The following is a 25,909-nucleotide window of genomic DNA, read 5'->3' as shown; positions in this document are numbered from 1 at the left end:
AACTGAAGGCCATACACAAGACAAGCCTGAGAGAAAAAAATTCTCTATCATCCTTGGGGCATATGGATACTCACAAGTTCCAAAGAAGTGTTAGAGAAAGGTAATATTGAGACCCTCAACGGGAAAGGCAGATTGAACATGACGATGATACAGTATATAAGGGTAGCGCAGTGGTTAGCAGTGCTGTGTATGAGTTCCAATGGTCTGGGCTCAAAACCCACACCCAGCAGTTGTCTCTGTAGTGTCTCCTTGTTCTTGCCATGTGCTTTTTGGATACTCCAGTTTTCCGTTCACTTTTTTAGTTACATTGTGATTTCAAATGACACCATGGATCATGAGTTACACTGGCACATCAACCAATTCTAGTTCCTGCTTTGCTACCAATGTTTCTGGGACAGGATCCAGCCTCCTGTGACACTGAATAGAAATATGCCTGTTTAACAATGCTATGTTCTGTTTACTTTATAAACGGTGGCCTCTTGGCAAAGAAAAGCAGCTGTTTACTTTCAACAAGCCAAGGTGATGGGTTCAAATCCTGTTCCTGCCTCATTGTTTGACCCTAAGCAGATCACTGCATCCTGACTGACTGCGTGATTAGGACATTATTCATATAAAGTGCTTTGCCAAGCCAAGCAACTCATTTTAAAATGTAAAAAAGTTTTTACTATGCAGCTTCTTTCCAAAATATAGATGTATTGTGCTAAAGTAACAGGTATAGCTAACATTGTTTCATATGAGAAGTTTGTTTAGGACAGCAGTTAACAAATTTAATATTCACATTTTTTTTTTTTTTTTTTAGCTTTAACAGATTTTATTTTAAGCTCTTTCTTCTGCATATTTTTCAGGTGACATTATTGTTGGAGAGAATTCCGTGGATGCCAACTGGTTGAAAGGCAGGAATGGCCTGGGATCTAAAGGAATCTTTCCAGTATCTTGTGTCAAAGAGTTGCACCTCTCTTCTAAGTCACGCAGCCTTTCGAAGAAGTCAGCACCTTGCCTTCCAAGTTATGCTTTGGGCCAGGCTCAGGCCTTGATGAGCCTCACCGCTCAGTTGGAGGAGGAGCTGGATTTTGTGGAAGGGGACATCATTACCATTATTGATATCCCTGAGCCAGGGTGGTATAAGGGAGAGCTTGATGGGAGGAGAGGTATCTTTCCTGAGGGATTTGTTGAGCTTTTGGGCCCTTTGCAAGTAGCAGAGGACCAGGTGTTTCAAGATGACTATGAAATTCAAGAAACCAGTAATGAAGAAATTAAGTCTTTGGATTCAGATGATGATACCAGAATATATGGAATTGCTTTGTATCAGTTTAAGGCCATAGAAGAAGGAGAGCTAGATTTTGATGTTGGTGAAAGAATATGCATTATAAAAACGTTAGAAGATGGCTGGTTAGAAGGAATTGTCAATGGCAGAAAGGGAAAATTCCCACACAGGTTTGTCAAGTTTGAAAATCAAGTTTTTGGACAGGAAACAGAAGACTTGCTGTCCAAGAGTGAGCCAGTTGTTCCTAACAAAAAAGAATCTGAGTACAACTTGTATAACAGTTATGATGATGCGAGTTACTGGCATGATCAGGACAGTGGATTATTGAATCTTGATTATTTGCAATCAAACCGAGAAACCAGTTCAGACATTTTGCATACAGAAAAAACTGAAGAGGGAATGGCCTCTTCTTGCAAACTCCAAACCCAGGAGAGCTGCAGATTGATTGGTACAGAAAGAAAAATCCAGGAAAAGAAGACTACAAATTCAGTACAAGTAGACCCTCATGAAAGAAGTGCTGGGACAACTTCAGTATCTACAAAACCCGTCCTTCCTCAAAGACCTAGTCGTCATTCTCTGAGTAGCAAATTATACAACAACATACCTAAAGTAAGTAAAGATGACAGTGCAGAAGTGCCCCCAGCACCAGCAGTTAGAACACTGAGCTTAAGAACAAGACATGTGAATAGAAACTTTGATTTTAATTTACAAAATCAACATTTCAGTAGGACACAAGGGCAAATACAGTCAGAAGAGCTTGTCAAAAATGGAAATATTAAAGTGTTACATGACTTGGCCAACTGGATGGAAGAGCAGAAGCAAAAAAGAAGTCCCACAAATGTCTGTGGTAAGGATTATAATTTCTTAACGGGTTGCAAAAGCACACCAGCCATACACTGTCAAAAAAGTGAATCAAATGGTTTAGGTGGCTTGGTAGGATTAGACACTTCAGGGTCTGACTTGGATTTGAAGTTGTGTGAACAGCTGGCTGAATTTGAAAAAAGCTTACCAGGTTCTAGTGGAAGACAGCCAAAAAAAATATCTAGACATTTTTCCATCATGGACTACAGAAGTGAAAATGATATTATGAGAGGATCATCCAATTCTTTGAACCAGCCAGAAGCGGCCTCCTCACCAGAAAGAAGAAGAGCATTAAGACCCCCTCCACCTAGACCCAGGACACTGAAGTCACAAAGTTCTCTGAATGTGCTGGCTAATTTAGAGGAAAGTCTTACAGTTGCTTCTTATGAAAACACACCAGCTCGCTCTTCTTTCCCATTCAAACCTTCTCGACCTGCTCCACTACCCCCACCAGCCTCCTTCAAAAGAAATTCAGAGTCCCCCAAGCCTCCACAGCATATCGAAACCAATGAAAACTCCTTTGCCCCTCAGCAGCATTATGGCAGTGAGGATGTAGCCACTGAAGGAAGACTGCAGACTGCCAGTGATAGTGGCCTAACAGAAACTGATCACGATCAGTATTCTTTACGGTTAAGACTACAGGAGGTTGAGAAAGACATTGAAATCTACACAAAGACCAAAGAAGAGCTTCAATTGATGCTTGAGGAATCAGAAAGTGAAACTGTCAAGGAGCAAGCTTTGGAAAACTTGGACTTTTGCAGCTATAACATTGAAGCACTAACACTGGAATTAGAGCAGCTCACAGGTAAGGTTCTGTGTGGTTTACTCATTTGTCTGATATGATCTTCACACAATAGGCCTGAGATATCATATGTTATCTTCAAATATGAAAAGCTCTTCACACTGAATATTGCAGACATCTAAAACTCAAGAGTAAACAAGATCTGTTAGAGAAAATGAAGGAATGGTGACCATTTGCAGCAGTGTAAATTATGCCACTCTTGGCATCTTTAATGATTAAAGTTTTTGCTATGAGAATTTTTCAGCAACTCCTTGCCCTGCATATTTTGTGTGTTAGATATTGGTCACTAGTTCGCTGTAACTCTCAGAATAGTTATTGTGCTTCAGAATGTGAAAGTGGATTCAGAAGTACTTTTTTCACATTTTGCTGTGTTGCAGCCTTGTGCTAAATCATTTAAGTTTTTCCAAACATCAAACAATATTCTATATTTTAAAATGACATCATGAACACAGGATCTTAGAAATTTTTGCAAATTTATTAAAAATAAAAAATGGGAATATCTAACTGACACAGTTATTCATACAATTAAATGAAGGACCTTTGACATCAATTACAGCCATTAGTCTTTTTGGGTATAACTCAACAAGTTTTGCACACCAGGATTTCAGGTCTCTCCATAAACGTTCGCTTGGGTTAAAGTCTGGGCTCTCTCTGGGCTATTCAAGACCATCAACAGTTATCCCTGATCTGCCAATGTGCTGCCTTTGCTTAGTTCTTATGGTCTTTGTCTGGTTAGAAGGTGAACCTTTGGTCCTTTTGGAAGTCCAGAGCACTCTGGAGCAGATTTTATCCTTGTTTATCTTTTCCTCAGCTCTCTCTGGTCTCTCAGTCCCTGCCTGATAAACAACTGCAGAGCATGTTGCTGCAAATGCCATGCCTTAACATTGGAATATTATTGCACAGTAGTGATGAGCAAACATTGCCGAGTTTTCTATGAGTTCCCCGAAATCACAGAAATGTTTGCGGTAATCGTCAAACTTGGTGAACTGCGTTAAAGTCATTGGAGAAAGACTAACTGAACTAGATTTGACTGGATTATAATGGAACAATCATCTTTAAAGTGTCCTTGAGGGCTAGGGAAAAGTCTGCAAACTATACTGGACCAATTATTGTGGCCGAAAGGTGACACGTGCTCTGTGGCAGTACCGTGCATTTGTGAGATCAAAGAAAAAAGAATGCAGTCGGATGCGCAATAATATATTTCATCAAAACAAAGTAAAAATGCTGAAGTCATAGTCAAAAACCTGAAAAAATGTGTAGGTCTTTTAAAAGCAGAAAATTCAAAGTGGAGTGTTGTGATTGAAACCGCTGGCTCATTCTATTTTTGAAGTTGCGCTGAAGGCTCTCTAAAGTGCCTGCGCTGATGCTTTGTACTTTTTATTATATCAAAAAGATAGAAACATATTTTGAATGATAATAAATCTGTCATTATTATTTCATAGTCTCCTCTGTTGGGGGCATCAGGCTCCTTCAAGGTTTGTTTTCACTCTTGCCGCGCCACATGGCTAATTATTATGCATGCATAGGGTACGTGCCTCCTTCTCATACGTTGATGTGGAACTCATACATCAACCTACACATTTGGCTACAAACACAGAGTAACTCGTCTCACAGAGTCCCATCAATGTTGGCTGTTACAGCTCTGGAGGAAGTCACACTGGCCTCGCAAAGCATTATGGGGAGCTGGTATTGAAAGAAAAAAAAAAGAGAGAGAAATAAATCTTCTAAACCGGCCAAATTATCAGTAAATAATTTGATGAACAAGGGTGAACGCAGCAAATTTGCTGTAAGAGACACTTTGGTGAAATTCACTGATCAACACTGTTGCACAGGTGATGGATGGTACCTGGATTCCCGCTGGTTTTGGTTTCATCAGACCAGTTTTATACCAGTCAGAGTGTCCTTTGGGTGCCATTTTGCAAACTGCAACTGGGCTACCATTTATCTTTCACTGAGGAGAGGCTTCTGTATGGCCTCTGTCATATAGACCAGAAGTGTGAAGTGTTTCAGTGATGGTTGTCCTTCTAGAAGTTTCTCCCATCTCAATACAGGTTCCCTGGACCAAATTGGGTTCTTGGTCACCGTTGCCATGGCCCTTATCCTACAATTGCTCAGTTTCACCAGTTTGCCAACGATAGGAAGAGTTGGTCATTCTTCCAGTCTTCTTCCATTTTAGTATTCTGGATGCCACTGTGCTCTTAGTAACCTACAATGCAACAGGCATATGTGTAGCCTTCTTTAGACCTGTGTTTTGACACAATTCTGTCTCTAAACTCTGCAGGCAATTCCTTTGACCTCATGGCTTGGTTACGCACTGTCAGCTGTGTGTCCTTCAGTAGAGAGGTGTGTGTTTTTCCTCGTCATGTCCAAGCAATTCAGTTAATCACAGGTGGACTCCATACAAGGTCTAGAAACATCTCAATGATGATCAATGGGATAGGATGCAGTTGTGTCATATTTCAAGTTTCTTAGCAAAGGGTCTGAATACCTGTTCCTGTTTTTTTTACTTCTAATAACTTTGTAAAGATTTTTAAAATCCCGTGTCCACTTTGTTTCTAGGTGGTATTGGGTGTTGTTTCTTTGTGGTAAAAAAATAATTTAAGTAAATTTAGCATCAGGCTGCAACATAACAAAATGTGAAAAAAGTAATGGGATCTGAATACTTTTCAAGTCCGCTATACATACCTGTCCTCTCCACTATGCTCAACTACTTTCTTCCAGTTGTCTTTGATTGTATTCCATTTTTATATTTAACATCTGGGTTTCTCTACTGGCTGTGTTTTTGTTCTCAGAGAAGCTACATATGAGGAATCAGGTAGTGATGGTATTTTCATCAGTTCTTTCTTCATCCCTAGCGTTTATTGCAGTGTTACAACAGTCAACACACAAAACCTGTATAGAATATGCTCAAGTTTGTAAAATGAACTATAAAATTCATTCATCTATTAAATATTAATTAAAATGAACGAATTAATAAAAATATATTTTAATCTAGTTAAAATTAACACAATAAAAATTGGGATGGTGCAGTGTTTATCATCTTCCTTACAAACCTCGACTCTGAGCTGATGCATGTATGCAATTTACACATTCTCCCTTTGTCTGCATGGGTTTGTTATCTGGCGAAATCAGTTTTCCTCCAGCTGGTTCCTTTTTAATATGTGCACTAAGCTAGAGAGTGTGTTTAAGTGTGTATATGTGTATGTTTCAGTGTGGACTGACATTCTGTGTGGGATTAGTATGTGGCTTGTGCATATAGCCACTCAAGAGTCTTCAGCCTTCTGAGATCCTAAAATGATAAAATGTTTTAATAAAGTAGAATGAAATGTCACTGATTACACTGTAGGATGAACTGAAAGCTTATCTACAGGTGACAAATATAAAGCAGTTAACGTACTTGCTTTGTTTTTTGTTGGTCTGGGAGTTCTGAAGGAATATGTCAGCCTGTAGTATGATGGAAGCATACTCGTTCATTAAAGGAAGTGTCTGGGGTGCTTAGTCACCATATACTCCTCCAAGGGAAATGAAAAAATAGATACACTTGGTGTGTGGGAGAACAGTTCTGCAGAGAGGCAGTCAGAGGAAACAGGTGTAGCCATGGAAAGATGTGTGAATTAGACATTACAAAATAGAAAGGTCTTATTTATTTAATTTTTAATTTTAATGGTGTGCCTTTTAACACTAGATAAAAAACATGAGTAATAATTGGAATGTCTGTGTTAAGAAATTTAGACCTTGATCAAGTTAGAAATTTTCTATTTGATTTTTTTTGCATCATTTGGTGTACTTCCAGATAGAGCATAGGCAGATGGGTGAAGTTTTCATCATAAAATCACCCATTTATTAAGTGATTAACCTAATTTCAAGCACACAAATTGTGCAGTTTAAACCAAAGTTTGAATGATTGCTGCATCTCTAGCTTGGAGTGATTTGCTTTATACAACAGCTTGGGTATGGCTGGCTGTTTTTGTATTTGTGGAGGGCACTCTGTTTTCTAAGGATATGGCTTGCATAAAATACTAATATATGGCAGATTTTGATATTTGGAATCTACCTGATAACCATGGTGTCACATGTTGAATCCCTTGCTACATTTACTGTTTAGATTAGAGATCTTTATTGTCGCAAACTCTGTGAGAGCATACTGAAATCCTTGTGCCATAGTTACGGGTATGTATAAATAAATATAATAATAATAAATATGAACAGCCACACTTTTTATGTAGCATTCGTTTTTCCTTAATGTGGCTGCAATTAGTGCTGGGCGGTATGACCAAAATTCTATATTGCGTTAATTTTCAAAATAAGGGGTCCCCAGGTGTACGTTCAGTGTAGAGAACTTTATGGCAGGTGTGACGAGGCTCCAAAAAACTGGATGTATGAATGGGTATCGCACAGGTTTAACTGAAATATTGTGTAAATGTTGGGTTTGTGATCTGGTGGTCGGAGACACGAACGCAGAATTCAATGGATGTTCTTCTGAGTGGGCTTTCTTTATTGCATTCATGCTGTCTGTCTAACGTACCAAACCCACGGCTCCTATCACCACATGATAAACGTCTTTGTGAAATTAAAACTAGTTATAAACTAGACCACGGAGTGTTCAGAACTTTAAAAAAATCTTCGTTATACATGTTTAATTATGCCATCCATTCAGGGTTGCGCCCATCCCAGCAAGCATTGTGTGCGAGGCAGGAGCAAATCCTGAACACCAGCACATCGCAGGGTGAATACGAGCAAAACATACACTAGCAGGGTCAATATAGAATAACAAAACCTCACATCCTACATGACTTTGAAAGGAAACTGATGCACGCCAAGTAAACCCACCAGAAAAACATGCAAATTCAAGGAAGGGTACACCCTGGACCCCCTTGCTGCGAGGCAGCAGTGCAACCTCCACGCCATCGTGCCCCCACATGATTAATATATGCTTTAATGCATTTCATCATGAAAATTATATCAAGTATTTATCTTAGCATTCTAAATGTTCAAGGGGCAGAAATATCATGAAGTGAATGTATTCTGTGTGGCGATCGCTGCCGGCACCTCCTCAATACAAGAGAAAGTCAGTTTAAGAAGCATGTACCGATTTAACATGGCTCGGGTAACACTTAACACAAAGCGTTTAAAATTCTACATAACGTATGACAGGGTTTGGGAAAATCTAGTAAATTACATATTCATTTTACGATGAAGTTTAGTTTACGATGTTCTACTTTAATGACAAATTACAAGAATAAAGTCAACATGTCGACTTTAATCTTGACATAAACTGCGAGAATCAAGTAGAAAAGTCGAGAATAAAGTCAACATGTTGTCACACTATTACGCAGTACCCAGGTACATTACACTGTATTGAAAAAAAATAAAACAAGTACAACTTGGCTTGCAGTATTATCCAGTAGTATAGAAACAGTATTCACAGATTTGAACATAATGGTCTACATCCGACCTTTTAAAACCAAAGTATTTCCAAGCAACGGACGTGACTCCTTTTTTTCGGCAAACGTTCTTCTATGTCATCATGTTCAACTTTATCGTCTGCTACAGCTTCAGTTTCAGAATGTTCTCTGTCCATTTTCACTGCGCAATACCTGCACTACCGCATGTACTCCGTTGTATCTGTTTAGCAGTGTAGCAGTGAGAAAGGTCCCCCCTTAATCAGTTTCCCTTCTGTGCCACATTCCGAACGTTGTTTAGGCAATTTAAACAGGTGTTGCGGTATAAGAAAAATCTATATCATAACAAAAATAAAAAACGGTTTTCGGTATGAACCGGTATACCACCCAGCACTAGCTGCAATGCAAATTATTTCAAGTGAGTCCTCTGGTCCGTGCATAGCTAGGGCACACTAACTATGCTAGAAAGTATCTTTAAGTATTGTGAGTTTATTTGGAGAAACTAAGCTTATATTCAATAGATTTTCTGATATTGTTCAATGGAAAGTGACTTAATTCAATTGAGTCATATGCATAAATAAGTAATAGACAAAATTGCACAATTTTATAATCATTATAAAAGGACATTTTTACAGATTGTATCACTTTCTGGTAGTCGTTAATCTGTTACAAATGAGGTGATCATTAAAAGACTTACCAATTCCCTGAAATGCAATGTTATATACAATATTAAGGGCTATCCAAAACACTGGATAATGAGAAGACCTGATGCAATTGGAAGATTTGGGGTAGAGATGATGAAGATGACTGAGTCATCAGCCAACAGAGTGTGTATATTAGACTGTATGACATTGTATTTCTAAGATAGTGAGGTGATGGATGAGAACCTATCAAATAACATGACAATAGGGGATTTTTAGAATATTGAAACACAAAGACATATGTTGAAAGACATGACAATTAGTAGTGTTTGTTTTTTTTTTATTTTGTAATTTTATGAAAAATGTGTCAAATTACAGATAAACGCACTCTGTCCCTGTCTACTATGGTAACCCCAACATAATAAATGACTGATTTTGCCAAAATTATTTTTGCTTTAAGTAGGAAAAGTTACTTTCAATCACTTCAAAAACTCATCCCACGGCCCCTGTAAATCCACAGACATCATAGAATTGTCATGTGTTCCATACCTTTCAAATGCAAATGACAAATGCTCTTAAAACTAAAAAGTAATTGAACTAGGTTATATAGTACCACTAAAATGCTCTCAGTTACATAAGCTGCCATTTTCTTTTAAATATAGCAGCAGTTCACTGTTTAGATTTGTTTTACATTTAAAATTTTCCTGAATTCATTATGCATTTTTTGGAATTTTCTTTTTTGTTTTAAGGGTTTTGACTTATGCTGGATCATAATTCTGCTTTGTATTTATTAGAAATGTATTTAAGGATGTGTATTTAGTTTTAGTTCTTTTTTTAACACCATTTTTGTAGGGCATCACCATTTTGTAAATTTGTATCTTCCAGCTTATATGGTTATGAACCGGTCGTAGCCAAAAGTGTTGAGAATGACACAAATGTTAATTTTCACAAAGTGTGCTGTCTCAGTTTTTATGATGGCAATTTGCATATACTCCAGAATGTTATGAAGAGTAATCAAATGAATTGCAATTACTTACAAAGTCTCTCTTTGCCATGAAAATGAACTTCATCTCAAAATGCCCATTTCCATTGCATTTCAACCCTGTCACAAAAGCACCCAAGAAAGTCCAGCAAGTGCCAGAACTGTCTCCTAAAGTTGATTCAGCTGTGGGCACCACCAGTGCAGAGCTTGCTCAGAAATGGCAGCAGGCAGTTGTGAGCGCATCTGCACACACAGTGAGGCAAAGACTTTTGGAGGATGGCCTGGTGTCAAGAAGGGCAGCAAAGAAACCACTTCTCTCCAAGAAAAACATCAGGGACAGATTGATATTCTGCAAAAGGTACAGGGATTGGACTGCTGGGGTAAAGTCATCTTCTTTGATGAAACCCCTTTCTGATTGTTTGGGGCATCCGGAAAAAAGATTGTCCGGAGAAGAAAAGGTGAGCGCTACTATCAGTCCTGTGTCATGCCAATAATAAAGCATCCTGAGATTCACTCACAATTTTGCCTAAGTACACAGGCATGAATAAAGAATGGTACCAAAATATCCTCTGAGAGCAACTTCTCCCAACCATCCAAGACCAGTCTGGTGATGAACAATGAGTCTTCCAACATGATGGAGCACTGTGCCATGAGGCAAAAGTGATAACTAAGTGGCTCAGGGAACAAAACATCACAATTTTGGTCAATCCTCCAGAGGCTGATGGACAAACAGAAACCCATAAATTCTGACAAACTCCAAATATTAATTATGCAAGAATGGGCTGCCATCAGTCAGGATTTGGCTCAGAAGTTGATTGACAGCATGCCAGGGCGAATTGCAGACACTGCAAATATTGACTCTTTGTATAAACGTAATGTAATTGTCAATAAAAGCCTTTGCAACTTATGAAATGCTTGTAATTATACTTCAGTATACCATAGAAAGATCTGACAAAAAGAACTAGATAGATAGATAGATAGATAGATAGATAGATAGATAGATAGATAGATAGATAGATAGATAGATAGATAGATAGATAGATAGATAGATAGATAGATAGATACTTTATTAATCCCAAGGGGAAACACTGAAGCAGCAAACTTTGTGAAAACCAATACTTGTGTCATTCTCAAAATTTCTTTACATGACTGTAGTATGTCTTCATCAGTAATAGTATAGAAGGTCAGCACTGTGCATTTCTGGGTAATCTGATACTACATAAGAATATTCTATGTGTGTTGTGCGTTTGGCTTATAAAGCATTTGACTTTTGGCATAAAGACTTTTTGCTTAGTTTTCTCACAATAAATTTTGGTTTCTGATTAGGCACTGGCAAAAAACAGACCTGATTTCTATCTACAAATTTTCACTTGTTTTCTTGACTTTAGGTTTCATCTCCCAGTCTCTTTATAATAGAAAATCTGTGCCTTTTCCCTCGAGGCAAAACAGAACATTTTTATATGCTTTATTCAAAATATATTATTTATACTTTCTTAAGCTGTACCTCATCAGGTTTTTGACATTTTCCTTTTTATTATTATTTTAGTAATAATCATAACCTAAGGTGTGATAATAATAAATCAAAAAAAGACATATATATATATATATATATATACACTATGGAAACTGCACATGTACTCAGAATTCTTTTTCAATGAAAGCAGATTACTTCCAACTTTGTAACTGTAAATCTCACAGATCAATGTCATTTCATCTCTCTTTAAAGTAGAATATTGCTTAACAAAGAATCAAGTCTATTTGGGTCAAAAGATTTTTCCAGTGTTGGGGTTTTTAAATAGCAATCCTTGAAAGCCATTTTTATTCCAGATTTAGAATCTTTTCAGGTCACTGAATGCCTTGTAACTTTAAAGGACTATAGTTTGATGATAATTAGAGTCTCCTGGCAGGATATACTTGCCTTCTCTTCAGGGTGTCACCTAATGGCAAGCTTAGCCCATGCCATTACAGCTCTTATCTCTTCTTCTGCATGCACATTGTACCCCCTTATTCAGATGGAAGCTGTTTGCGTATAGGGAGGAATAAGGTGATTGTCACATTGTTAAAGGTTGGACTGTGTAATATGCGATTGACAGATAGAGGACTTGGTGACACAGTTGAAACAAACAAGAAGTATAGCCGATTATAACAAAACATTTGAAAAGTATTAAACAAAGACGTAGTTGGGGAAAATAAGAAAATGGGAAAAACATGAAAAAAAAACGTAGAAAATGAGGCAAAGATCTGGGGCCATTGTCAAAACTACGCAATCAACAAGTCATTAAGATCAAGGTATGAGATGGCTGAAGAATGTATTAAAGAAAGCTACCTAAGCAAGAAAGCATTAGAGCCATCTAAAGTAGCACTTCTTCACCGCAAGGGTTGTGGGAAATTGGAAAAAAAAACTTCTGAGTCCTGTAAAGTATGTGGAGTAGAAACCATCTCAGTAAGGGTTTGGGATGACTATGATCCTGGAGTCAAGAGAAGCAGGTATTAAAAAAACAAATAACTTAAATGACAGTATAAATAATACACAGATAAATGATATCTGTATTTGAAGTAAGTGATTTTATTGAATTTATGAATGCTGAATGAAACCCTGAAGACACTGCTAGCATCACAGAATTCAGAGCCGCACTCAATATATTTTAAATTTGGAGTCATATTGATATTTAGACCCATTAAAATAGCTGTCTAGCCCAAGCATGAGGCATTCATTGTAGCAATGACTCAACACAGAAAACATAATGTGGGAAGCAAAGTTTATGCTGTGGTATTGTACTGTAAATCCTACTGTATTTAGCTGAAACTTTTAAACTAAGTTACAAATTACAAGTGCAAAAGTAAAATTGTTTCCATGTTTTTTCAATTTGGATACTTTATGGCTAAGTGATTTGTTGAATGCCTAACTATACATTAGAGGTGGGTATTAAAACAGAACATCTTTTATTTATAATTTAGTACCTACCCACGAGGCAGGTTTAGCTCTAGTGGCAGAGGTATACCTTAAAATGGAGGATTTGTAGAATTGCTGGAATTTCCACATTCTGAAGCTGTTTGTAAAGTAACACTCAATATGCTGCTGCCTTTAAAATATGAAGAAAAGTAAAGTTTAAACCAATAACATAAAATGTGTTTTGCAAAAGAAGAAAAGTAGGTTAAATAATATAAAATTATCACCAAAAAAGAGACTGACAATCTACTTTTACCTAAATATTCTGAAATTCAATTTGTTCCTTGGTATATTCTTATTAAGCACCTAATACATGAGCGCAGTGTGCTGTACAGTAATTACATATACTGCACAGTGTATAGAAGAAAAAGAATTGTAGAGTATAGCATAATGTTAAAGGTACAAACAAACAGATACACATACATATATAAAGTGGTTTTAATTCTATCTGCCCTAGATTAGCCAAAGTCTTAATGGATTAGTCACTAGGCAGACAATGACATTTTCATTTTGACAGAAGTTGTCTGAAAACAGGCCCATCATATGTGATGACACATCAGCTCCAAGACAGACTGTCACCACACACCCTGAGCAGAAAGAAAATGGAAAAGGCTTCATAATTACAAATTAAAGGCTCATATTACTACAACTGACTGAAAGGTAACATTGTACAAAGACTGTGCAGAGAAAATAATGAGTCTTCAGCATTGAAGGGCTTCTCTAATGGGGCTTCCCTAATAATGGTAGGCAGATCATTGCAGAGTTTGGTTGACAAAGGTTTTCTTTATCCTCTAAATTTAAGCAGGTCTACATCTTTGGATCACCATATATAAAATGGAGTATAGGCCAGAGGTGAAACTAAAGAATGCTGCAGTAAATGCCCCCATCCGTAATTTGGTTTTGTTAAAAGAAACAAAGTCAAATAAGGGAAGAACGTGTATCGATGTGCTGGATGTACTGATAATTCAGATGATCGGTTGAGAAATGCACATCATAAACTTTACATGCCTGGGAGCATGTCAATGGTCACAGTGATCAGGGTTTCATCTCGGGATGATGCTATTCCATCCCATTTCAGACTGTCATAACTTCCGGTTTGAGTGAACGCTGGCGGGACTGGTCACCGCTGCTCGCCGGTAACTAGACTGTGATTTTGTGGGTATTTTTTTTTTTTTTTTTTGCCATTTTGTTGACATCTCTGTGTGGCTGTATATGATGTATATGCATTTAGCTTCAGCCTAACCTCCGTTTCGTTTGAAACTTACCTGCTTATTCTCTGGACGTCTGAGCTGCCTCTGGCCTCCTCACCTACAATGTGGACTGGTAGGATAATCGCCTGGTTAATGCTTGGTTGGAGTCTTCTGTCGCTCGTTATCCAACCTGCGACTGGCCTCCTCCAGTATCCAGCTGCTGAGCTTCTTCGACTGCGTCTTCTCCAGTCTGTGCCTCTGCTGTCGGTGCTGTATTTCGACCCGGACGTCATACTTCTCCCTCGTCGGAGATACATCCACCGTGGGTCTCGTCGGAGATTCCGAACGGACGTCTCAAAAGGAATTAACTCTTTTTGGTCTGATTTTCAGCACCCTCCAAACAACACAGATAGGAAAGCTGACCATAGCGTGTTGGCCAGCTTAGCTCGGTCGACTAACACCACTGTCAAATGCGACAGCAACATTGTCAGCTTTGGTCTACTGAACATCCGCTCACTCACGAGCAAGGGACATCTCATTCAGGATCTCCTCATTGACCGTAAGTTTGACTTTCTCTGTTTAACTGAGACTTGGCAGCAACCTCAAGACTTTTCACAACTTAATGAATGCACCCCCCCGGGGTTTGTTTACACTTGTCAATCCCGTGCCTCTGGCCGTGGAGGAGGTGTCGCGATTATTTATCGCGAGAAGTGGAAAGTCCTGCCGTTGTCTGCTCCTGCTGTTAGCTCTTTTGAATCGACTGTGTGTCAACTGTCTGGCCCAGTTCCTACCATCATTGCAACTGTCTACCGTCCTCCTAAGTCAAACAACAATTTTTTGAACGATCTTGTTACCTTCCTTACTCATTTATCTGTAATTACTCCAAATATAATTCTGCTGGGGGATTTTAATGTACATCTGGACAATATCAATATCCCTCTCACTAGAGACTTTTTATCTTGCCTGGAGAGTTTTGGATACCAGCAGCAACTGATGTTCCTACTCATTGTAAAGGACATATCTTGGACCTGATCTGCTGCTCTGGTGTTGTTCCTTTTGATCTCACAGCAGATGAACTTACTATAACCGACCATTTTCTTCTTTCATTCAATGCCAAACTTACCTTTTCTGTTCCTAAGCTTCCACGTCTCATAGCCTTTCGCAACATTAAGAATATTAACTTGAATTTGCTGTCTTCTAGGATTGATTCCCAACTGGACTTTTATAATTTATCCACTCCCATAGAACTGGTCTCATATTATAACACCTGTCTTAATGGTATTCTTAATTCTCTGGCTCCGCTAAAAATCCGTTCTGTTTCTTTTTCTTTTTCTGCCCCTTGGTTTACGCCTGAACTTCGGCTTCTGAAAGCTAAGGGCAGGCAACTTGAAAGGTTGTTTAAAAAATCCGGACTCTTTGTCCACAAAGAGATGTATAAAAATCATCTTCTCTATTATAAGGATTGTATAGCTCAAACCAAGTCTAATTATTACACTCAGTTAATTACTCGTAATACAGGTAACACCAAGAGTTTGTTTTCTTTACTTAATAATGTTACACAACCTCCAGACTCTTTACCATCTCACCTTTACTCAACTGCTTTCTGTAATTCTCTTATGTCTTTTTTCAACGAGAAAATCCAAAAGATACATCAGCACCTTGGTCCAGATCCTCACTATATTCCTTCTGAACTACACTCGCCTATTCACTTTTTCTCTTCTTTCCAGCTTCCCACTTCCTCTGAAATTTCAGATCTCATCTGCAAATCCAAGTCATCTACTTGTCAGCTGGACCCCCTGCCTACAGTTCTGGTTAAAGCCTGCCTCCCCTCTCTAGTCCCTCTCATTTCTGCCATCATTCACTCTTCTCTCACTACTGGTATTATTCCCTCATCATTTAAAACTGCTGCTATAACCCCAATACTAAAAAAACCTGGTGCTGATCCTACTAATTTCAATAATTTTCGCCCCATTTCTAACTTGCCCTTTATCTCCAAAATTCTTGAAAAAATTGTAGCTATCCAACTTCATACCCATTTATCTCACAATAATCTATATGAAAAGTTCCAGTCTGGTTTTCGCCCCCTTCATAGTACAGAAACGGCACTTGTTAAAATTACTAATGACCTCCTTATGGCTGCTGATTCTGGTCTAATCACTATTCTCATCCTCCTTGATCTGAGTGCGGCCTTTGATACTATTTGTCATACCACTCTCCTTAATAGATTATCTCTGATTGGCATTACCCACACTCCACTTGATTGGTTTAGATCCTACCTCTTAGGCCGCACTCAGTTCATACAACTTAAAACCTTCACATCCCAACCCACCGCTGTTACTTCTGGTGTGCCCCAGGGCTCTGTCCTGGGGCCTCTTCTTTTTATTATTTACCTTCTTCCCCTTGGCAATATTTTTCGCAAATATAACATTAATTTTCACTGTTATGCTGATGACACCCAGCTCTACCTTGCTGGTAATCCCACCTCCTCTTTTCCACCACCCTCGCTTATTGACTGCATTGCTGAAATTAAATCCTGGTTTTCTTCGAATTTTCTTAAATTAAACAGTGACAAATCTGAGATTCTCCTCATTGGTTCAAAATCATCATTATCCAAAACCAATAATCTTTCTCTTATTATTGATAACTCTGTTGTTTCCCCATCATCTCAGGTCAAGAGTCTGGGTGTCATCCTCGACAGTACTCTATCTTTCCAATGTCACATTAATAACATCACCCGGTCTGCTTACTTCCACCTACGTAATATTAATCGTATTCGCCCCTCCCTCACTCCTCATACTACTGCCATTCTTGTTCATAGTCTTGTCACTTCCCGGCTGGACTACTGCAATTCACTCCTCTTTGGTCTCCCGAATAAATCTCTTCATAAGCTTCAGTTAGTCCAGAATTCTGCAGCACGTATCATCACTCAAATCCCATCTATTCACCATATTACTCCGGTCTTGCAGCAGCTTCATTGGCTCCCGATTAAGTTTCGTATTGATTTTAAGATTCTACTATTAATATTTAAGGCCATCCATAACCTCGCCCCTCCATATCTGTCTGACCTTCTTCATGTTGCCATTCCATCCCTTAATCTTAGATCTTCTTCCTCCACCCATCTGACTGTCCCTCCCGCCCGTCTAACCACCTTGGGGAGCAGAGCTTTCAGTCGTTCTGCTCCCAAGCTCTGGAATTCATTGCCTGCGGATCTCCGAAATATCAAATCATATTCATCCTTCAGATGTAAACTTAAAACGCATCTGTTTAAAATGGCTTTTTCTTTTTCATCCTGATTATAATGGTTTTGTTTGGTTTTAATTTCTAGATTTTCTGATGTTTTAAGTTTTTTGTAATTGTGTCTTTTATTTAATTATTTATTTATTTATTGTTGTTCGGTGTCCTTGAGCTCCCTGAAAGGCGCCTTGTATAAATAAAATGTATTATTATTATTATTATCATGCTATATTGTATATGGAAATATTTTATAGGTTTCCTCATATTCAAGTACATAGTACAGTTTGAAAGATCATAAAATAAGTATTTCACTCTGTTAGGAATCTGTTAGGAATTACATTCAATTTTATTTTTCATTTTTGATTTTTTTCTGGCCTATACCCTCTTAATGCACATACCCCCCAGCACAGGGGAACAGGGACTTTAAATATGTCACTAGTGTATGTACTTATAAAATCTGTAAGATAAGGGGAAATGTTCCTTTTTCTCAGTTTGTATGTGAGATGGGGACTCTGAGAGATATGATTTGAAATGATGCTCCACCAAAAAATGATATCTTTTTTGAATGTTACCCCATGTGGTTAGTAATGATAGGTGAGAAAAATTTTTAAACTAATGTTTTCATGCAGAATGGAGCAAACAAAGTTTATACTTTATAACTAGTGCTGGGCAGCAGCAAACAACATCAAAATGTGAGATTTTTTTCATGGACATCACTTGTGACGCATTATCCATGTCAAGTTATCCAGTCTTATGCTCAAAAAGTCCATTCCTCTGGTAAAGCAAAGAAGCCAACAACTCAGATCCCTTTCACATGGGATTGCACTTTAGAAGTGAAGACAGGATTCTTGGCCAATGTATCCGACAGATCTGTGCTCAAATCATATGATTGTTTCTCTCTAAATGGAGCCTATTTTTTACCCATTAAGTTCAGTGTTTTTGTTTTCCATAGCCTACAACATGAGATTCACACCAAATGGCAGCATAGTGAAAAGAGCACATGTGTGTTTCATTGTACTTTGTACAAATAAAAAAAAATCTGAAGTGAACTAGTTCCACTGCATTGTATTTTTAAGGAAAGCCTTACATTTTTGGTGGAGCCAGGCTACCCACGTTGCAGTTTTAGTGGTGTGTTTAGTCCATGCACAATAAAAAACAAATGAAAAAGGCAGACTGTACGATAGGCAGATTGAAGCACCACAAACCAATTATTGACTTTTGTAATGCACGATGAGTCACTATAACTGAGGATATGGTAATAAAAGAAGTTAGGAAAACGTATTTGAGTGAATTATCTCACTCATACCAATCAATCCATAAGTACATGAGAATTTGTGAAACTCATGTAGACCCTGGTACTGTGAGGCAGGAATGACAGCTGTGCATTTCCTGGAGAAGCCAGCATAAAAGAAGCTGTGATGGTGGAGGGAATGGGTTGGGGGCTTGGTGTGCAGAAATAGCACCTAATTGGAGTTGGTGGAAATGGGATGCCTCTGACCCCAGATGAGCTGAGTGAGGTAGAGCCGGAAGGCATGCATGAGTGGGCAAATAGATGAAGCAGCTGGGAGTAATCCAGCAGCAGCAGCAGAGAATATCTTTTTGAAATAAGTCTTTGCATAGGGAAATAATATAAGTAATCATATGTGTGACCTTTTTAGTTATTATTTCCTAAATGTCTACAGAGCAACGGCACAATTCTTTTATGTTGGCAATGACTTTCCAAGGTGAATCCATACCCCTGGCCCTGAAAGATGCCATGGAGGAAGACTATCGGTGGAGTAAAGTGCATTGCTGATCTCCTTTTAAAATGGCCCAATGTTACAACAATGGTTTGCTTTGTGGTTTTTTTTTTTTGGTCTTAAAATGACATGGATACACTGTTTTGCAACATGTATGTAATCGTAATTACAGTAATTTGGCATAAAATATGGACCGATTCAGTAAGTTTTAAGGCTTTTAATAATAAGACTGCAGGACCCATAAAGCTCGATTATAAAAGGCAGGAGCAGGCTAGTTGTTTTATTAAAATTATAAAAATATGCTTCACTTTAGAACACAATTTCATATGGCAAATTAATTAATACAATGATTGAGAAGGAAGAACTTTGACTTGAGAAATACAGAATTTATCCTTTAAACCATGTAGTCCATAGTTGTTGAATTTGTGACACAGCAAGGAAACAGCTTGGCATCTTCCTGGATATTTCAGACATGGGTGTATTTATACGCTGGATGCATACCATTGTTAATACTGAACCTGAAGCTTCCATAGGAAAGAGAATTGTACAGCTGTAAATGAAAGGAAGGCAGGGCAGGTAGAAGACAATGTTACTCCCATGGATCACAGTCATCCTGCTGCCTCTACAGTCTAATGACAGTGCCTACATCTCAGAGGCTTGGGGATTTTTTTTCAGCAAAATAGGTCAGATTAGGTGGGTCCCTGCACTATAATGTAATGATAATGTAATGAGGGCATTGTTTTCAGTATTTGCATGGGTAGCTGCTGTGACCATTGTTCCAAGAAGCTTTGCTGAAGCCATTCTACAGCCATCTGGTACTTTTGGGAGCTGATGGGTAGCACTACTTCTCAGACGTGCTTTGTAGCAGCAACTGACAGACCTGTCTGATTATCAAAAGATGGGTTGGCCATTTTTATATTTATTTTGTTTTTACATTTTTACCACAAATTATGTTATTTACAGTGGTGCTGTATCAAATGACCTAGGTACCAAAAAGCTTAGTGAATTAAACACTTTCATTAGCAATGATTCACAAGGAATAATAGAATGCAGGATTTCAAAAGTTGCTGTGACTGAGAAAGCATTTTAAGTTTATATAAATTACATAAAGCTGTAAGCCTAAAGCAACACAGTAGATGTCTTTAAGATGATCTTGCTGTTCAAGGGTATTATATTGCACAGGACATAGAGTATCAGTTAGAAAAATAGTGACTTGGGGAATTTTCATAGCACACAGGTTAGATCTAGGGTTCCTGCCAGTTACTGTGAGATTTTACTGTTATTTTACAGTTAGGGTTTTTTCACTGGCTTGTATTTATATGTTATTTTATTGTCATCTTTGTAATTTTTTGTGACGTTTTGATGTTAATTCGATTAGATTTGTTAATTATTTCCTACTTGTTTTCTTTGGGAGGTACCCCAAGAGGCTGTGCCTCCTTGACGTCACTGCCCCTGAGACTTCCCTCTGGCTTTATATTAAATCAGAAAAGAGGATTACATTATGTGTGCATTATGTGGCCCCAAATCTTGGGGTACCATCTACAGAACAGAAGGAGTGAACTCACATTTAAAGGGACAGAATACAAATAACAAATAATTAGATTAAATAAACTTTATCAATCCCAAGGAAAAAATTACTGCAGCAAAAACATAAAAAATAACGACATAGACTATCAAGACAATTCAAGAAATCAATAAATACATAATCATAGATGAGTATTTGTTGTGCAGAAATAGCAACATGAATTTAAATAATATAAGCATTTAATCTGGGATGTTTGGGAGAAGCCTTGAATTGCCTGATTGCAGCCGGCAGAAAAGAGCCTCATAGGTGTTTCTCAGCACACCATGTAGGAATGAGCCTGTGGCTAAACTTGCTCCAAGGGAGTACCTCCTGGAGAGGATGAAGGGGAATTTTGATAATGGCATCCAATTTTGCCATCATTCTCCTTTCTACAAGCACTTCTGATGTCTCCAGGGATAGCCCTGTGATGTAGCAGGCTTTCCTGATAAGTTTGTTCAGGCAATTGTGCGTCTTTTGAACTCAAGTTGCTTCCCTAGGAGACCTCAGCATAGAACAATACAATGACTACTACAGACTGGTAAAACATTTCCAGCAGCGTGCTGAACACATCAAAAGACCTGAGTCTTCTCAGGAAGTGTAGTCTGCTCTGGCCCTTCTTGTTCTGCACCACTGTGTTGTCAGACTAGTCTGTTCTGCCTCCTTTTTTTTTTTTTTTTAAATGTGAACCCCTGGGTACTCGTTGCTCTGCACCACTTTCATGTCCTGCCCCAGAATGGTGAGTGGTCTTAGAGGCTCTTTAGCATACTGAAACTCAAGAAAGAACTCTTTTGTCTTGCTGATGTTAAGCTGCAGGTGGTTCTCCATTAACCCAAAAACAAAGTTTTCCACAAGCCTCCTGTACTGCAATTTATCTCCATTATTAATGCAACCTATGATGAGGAGTCATCAGAAAATTTCTGTAGATGGCAAATGCTGATGTTGTATTGAAATTCTGTTATGTGGGGTAAACAGGAAGGAAGATGGGATAGTTCTCTGAGGTGCTCCAGTATTGCACACTTCCATTTCTGTCACACAGTCCTTGAGCCTCACAAACTGCTGTCTGTTGGAAAGGTAGTCCATGATCCAGGAGGTTGTGGGAGCATCAAGATGCATAGTCTTAAGGTCTGTCCCCAGTTAAAAAATATTTAATAAAGACAGCATAAAATAAAAGACTTCAAGAATGACTAAATCAACAATAAAATACACGTACCAGTGAAAAAGCTCTGGCTATATCATAACATTCTTCTTCTTCTTCTTCTTCTTCTTTCAGCTGCTCCCGTTAGGGGTCGCCACAGTGGATCATATCTTTTTGTCCTCTTCATCTTGTTCTGTTACACCCATCTCCTGCATGTCCTCTATCATCACATCCATAAACCTTCTCTTAGGCCTTCCTCTTTTTCTCTTGCCTGGCAGCTCTATCTTTAACATCCTCCTCCCAACATACCCAGCATCTTTCCTCTGCACATGTCCAAACCAACACAATCTCACCTCTCTGACTTTGTCTCCCAACCGTCCAACCTGAGCTGACCCTCTAATGTACTCATTTCTAATCCTGTCCATCCTCGTCACACCCAGTGCAAATCTTAGCATCTTTAACTCTGTCACCTACAGCTCTGTCTCCTGCTTTCTGGTCAGTGCCACCGTCTCCAACCCATATAACATAGCTGGTCTCACTACTGTCCTGTAGACCTTCCCTTTCACTCTTGGCTCATAACATAAAAGAACCAAAAAAATCCAAGAGAAATAAAGTTCACATAAAACAACTTCAAATAGACTTGAATGAAAACTCTGCTGATGCCTCTTCTCCAACAGAATATATAGCCAGGGGGAAAGTCTTAGCAGCAGTGACAACAGGGTGACCCTGCTTCTTGGGGAACTGCTCACACAGCACCAGGAACATCAGAACATTCAAAGTTACTGTACACAATTAATAAATCAAATATAAAACTAACAGGATTAACAAAAATATGTAAAATAATATTCATAATGTAACAGAAATTCAAGCAAAGGAAGAAAACCTGCACTTAGACACCGCATTAGCTTTCTGTCCCATCCACCAATATTTGATTAAATGGTTGTGAAAGTGAATGGATGGATGGAATTAGCAGATAGATGTATTAATCTATGATTATACAGTAGATGATCCTAGTTAAGAAAATATTTTAGGAAGCTAAGCTAACCCCATTAATAGTTCTAAGTGTTCATGTTTGTTTTGTTTTGTTTTTTTTTCTGCCCATTGGGACATTTGTACACCTGGAATATCATAATTTATAGGGTGTTGTTTCTCTGTGATAAGATGGTTTATATCTGTTCATCTGCAGGACATAATGGTGGTAGAAAATTGTTTGGATGGTTTGGGTTTCTTATCCAATGCATTGCTGATATTTGGTAAATGGAACACTGTTGTCCTCTAAAAGAAGGTTTAGTATAGTGAAGGTAAGCAGTTCAACAAATGAGGGGTGGATATTCAGTAGTGAACAGCAAAATGATCAATGCAGAATTAAATTTTCAGTGAAACTCAATGTTTGTTTAAACAACAATAGCAAAAAAATTTTTTTCACTTCCTGTGAAATTCTTGCCATTGAAACAAAAAGAAAGGGGTTTATTCCCTGTTTGAAAGTGTTGTCATGTATTCATTCCACTGCCTGACGAACAGTACTTAAATAAAGATCTGTACAAAAAATACAACAACCCTGAACTAATTTCCTGTTGCATATAGATATACTGTTGAGCCATTAGATGTGTATTGTGTTTTTATTGGTAAAGGGATGCACATTTTTCCACTTATAATGGAAATCTTGGCTGTTACTATCCTAAAGATGCATTGGAGACAGAAATGAAACACGAAGCACCACAGCAAATGGAGTCTGTGAGTCGTCACCTGCAGGAATCAAGAAACAGGAAAGGTCTGTTGCTAGGTAGCTGGTGGAAGGGATGCAAGCAGCTTACTGTGTTTTGAGTTTTGCTGTGGGGAAAACAGGTGTGCTTTGGTGAGTTTTCACAAGGAAAATATGCAGCATGTCACTTTTTTTAAATAACGCACCTCACCTCTGTGGAGATGTGAACAAGAGATTTAAATAGAATTGATTTGACAGGTGTTCAGGCGATTATCTGCATTATGCACCTGCAGAAGATGTACAGGTAAACACAGAAAACGTCAATGGTTCAGTCTGTCAATTTTGTATGGTTAGCTAATAATTAGACAGCTATATAAGCTGTAAAGCCTTCCACATCAACTGCATGACTCAGACATTTGTTCCAGATTTCTGACACACTTCATGTAAAGAAATGTTTCATGTCTTTCGTCATAAATTTCTAAGTGTCTTAAAGTATATGATTCACTATTTAAGTGGAAAAATTCTACAGTATCAACTTTTATTGGTGCCTTTAGGAATTGTGAAGACCCAGAGTTAGATTGTTGGGTAAGAACATGTCCTTTAGTCCTGAGATGCATTTGGTTGCTCTTTCCTCTAGAGATGCTAGTGGATCCAGGCCAAGCTGACCATTGACCTGAAAGCTAACTGATGTGTTAAGTTGATCTTTTTGGAGACTCATGAGCTTTAAAGAGATGTCCAGTTCAGAGTCTTCTTGGCAGGACAAGGGTAGCCACGGTCTGGGTGTAAGATTTGGGAGGTGCAGAAATGTGTTTGACACTGGAAAAGTGTCCTTTAAGTGATTTTTTCTTTTTTTCTGCTTATTGCAGCCCATCATTATACCTGCTTCTGATTTTTGGCAAGCTTAATACAGAAGATTAACAATATTAGACAGCATTTTATTTTGAAGGGGCACTGTGCTATCTAACAATGCATGGATTCCTTGATTGGTGCCCCTCTTACCCTTTGCAATCTCTTTTCAGTGCAATCTGAATGTTGGTTTTATTGAACCATCCTACCCTCATGAGTTGAGTTCTGTAGCCTTACCGGTTTTTCCACATTAATTATACCCTGACAAGTTCATCAAACTTTTGACACTCCTTTGTCAGCAGACATTCTCAAAGACTGAGTCTTGTTAACCCAACCTCACTGAACACACCCTCCGTGTTACAGTAGCAATGAAAATAAAAGATCTGGCCTAGCCATTCTCTTTCTTAGTAATTTCCTTTGTTGTGTTGTACTCAGAGCGACATTTTATGTTTTCCTGTATGAAAATAAGTGAAGCATGATAAAGTGACGCATCAAAAATTAGTTAGTCATGATACTACGATGTATGGATTTTGAAAACCAGATGCTACTGATTTTCATTCCAACTAATTCCTCAATGGATAGACAATTATCATTATTTTCTTCAACTCCATGTTTAATTTAAACCATTCCATATGAGCACTTTAACTGCCATGCTGTGTGAAATAGGATTTATTCAGGCTGGTGCTGATTCACTTCTGGATGGGGGATAACATTGGTAAGTACTGTCCATTGTAATTTCACAGTCTTTATTGTTCTCTTGTTATGTCTGTTATTGTACACTTTATTAACAAGAATGCATGACAGATGAATAAGCCTTGCTCTAATCTGGCTTTAATGCGACAAATGTTTCCTGTTAGATTATACAACTTCAGCATTTTACAGGGTGTCTCGTAAATCTGCAGTCTCGGTAAACAGTGAATGACAATACAAATACTTTAATTCTGAGAATGCACTCGGTATCTCCACGTTTGTTCCTGATGCAACAATCTAGGCAAGATATGCCAGATCTTGCAGAACTCACTGGATATTCCACAGGATTTTATTTACTCATGATTCCAGCTTGGTATGACGCATTGTATTTTAAATCATAAATGTCTAGAGATCACATATTTCTTAAAGTATGCTGATAAAGATATTATCAGCTTTACAACATTTCAAAAGATTGTGAGAAATTAGGTTTTAGCTAAGAAATTGAGTATCTACAAAACAAGAAAGGCAGAAGCGTCTACAGATTCTACATTTTCTTGAATATTTATGAGTCTGTAGTAAAATGTGACTGCATTGTACCTAATGTTAACATTGTTTCATTCCCTGGGGTTCTGTATTTTCAACATTTCAATCAAATAATGAAAAAAGTTTGTTAAACTGAGGTTATCTGAGCAATTACTGATTACCTCCATGCACTTCCCATTTTTACATAGTACTAAAATATCAGATAAATGTGTTAAGCAGAGAGGGAAAGCAAAAGTAAAATAATAAATATTGTGAAGGGTGTGTGGCTGACAAGAGGTTCCCAGAACAATGACTCCACTAGGGTGACACAGAGCATGGTCTCCATGACACCAAGAGTGAGAGCCCTACTGAAAGCAGAAGAAGG

General features: G+C 38.1%; 1 protein-coding gene across 3 annotated transcripts in view; it reads left to right on the top strand.

Moving 5' to 3' along the window:
- dnmbp (dynamin binding protein) overlaps nt 1-25,909 on the top strand; it is a 214,415-nt gene that overhangs the window by 96,878 nt on the left and 91,628 nt on the right. For all 3 annotated transcript variants that reach the window (XM_051923721.1, XM_051923720.1, XM_051923722.1), the window contains exon 4: nt 846-2,930. In XM_051923721.1, the coding sequence (XP_051779681.1) occupies nt 846-2,930 (2,085 nt within the window). The remainder of the gene's footprint in view (nt 1-845; nt 2,931-25,909) is intronic.

The sequence above is a fragment of the Erpetoichthys calabaricus genome, chromosome 2 (assembly GCF_900747795.2).
Source record: "Erpetoichthys calabaricus chromosome 2, fErpCal1.3, whole genome shotgun sequence".
Taxonomy (NCBI): domain Eukaryota; kingdom Metazoa; phylum Chordata; class Cladistia; order Polypteriformes; family Polypteridae; genus Erpetoichthys; species Erpetoichthys calabaricus.
Note: the sequence above shows the minus strand (reverse complement) of the source record. Positions and strands in the feature narration are given on the sequence as shown.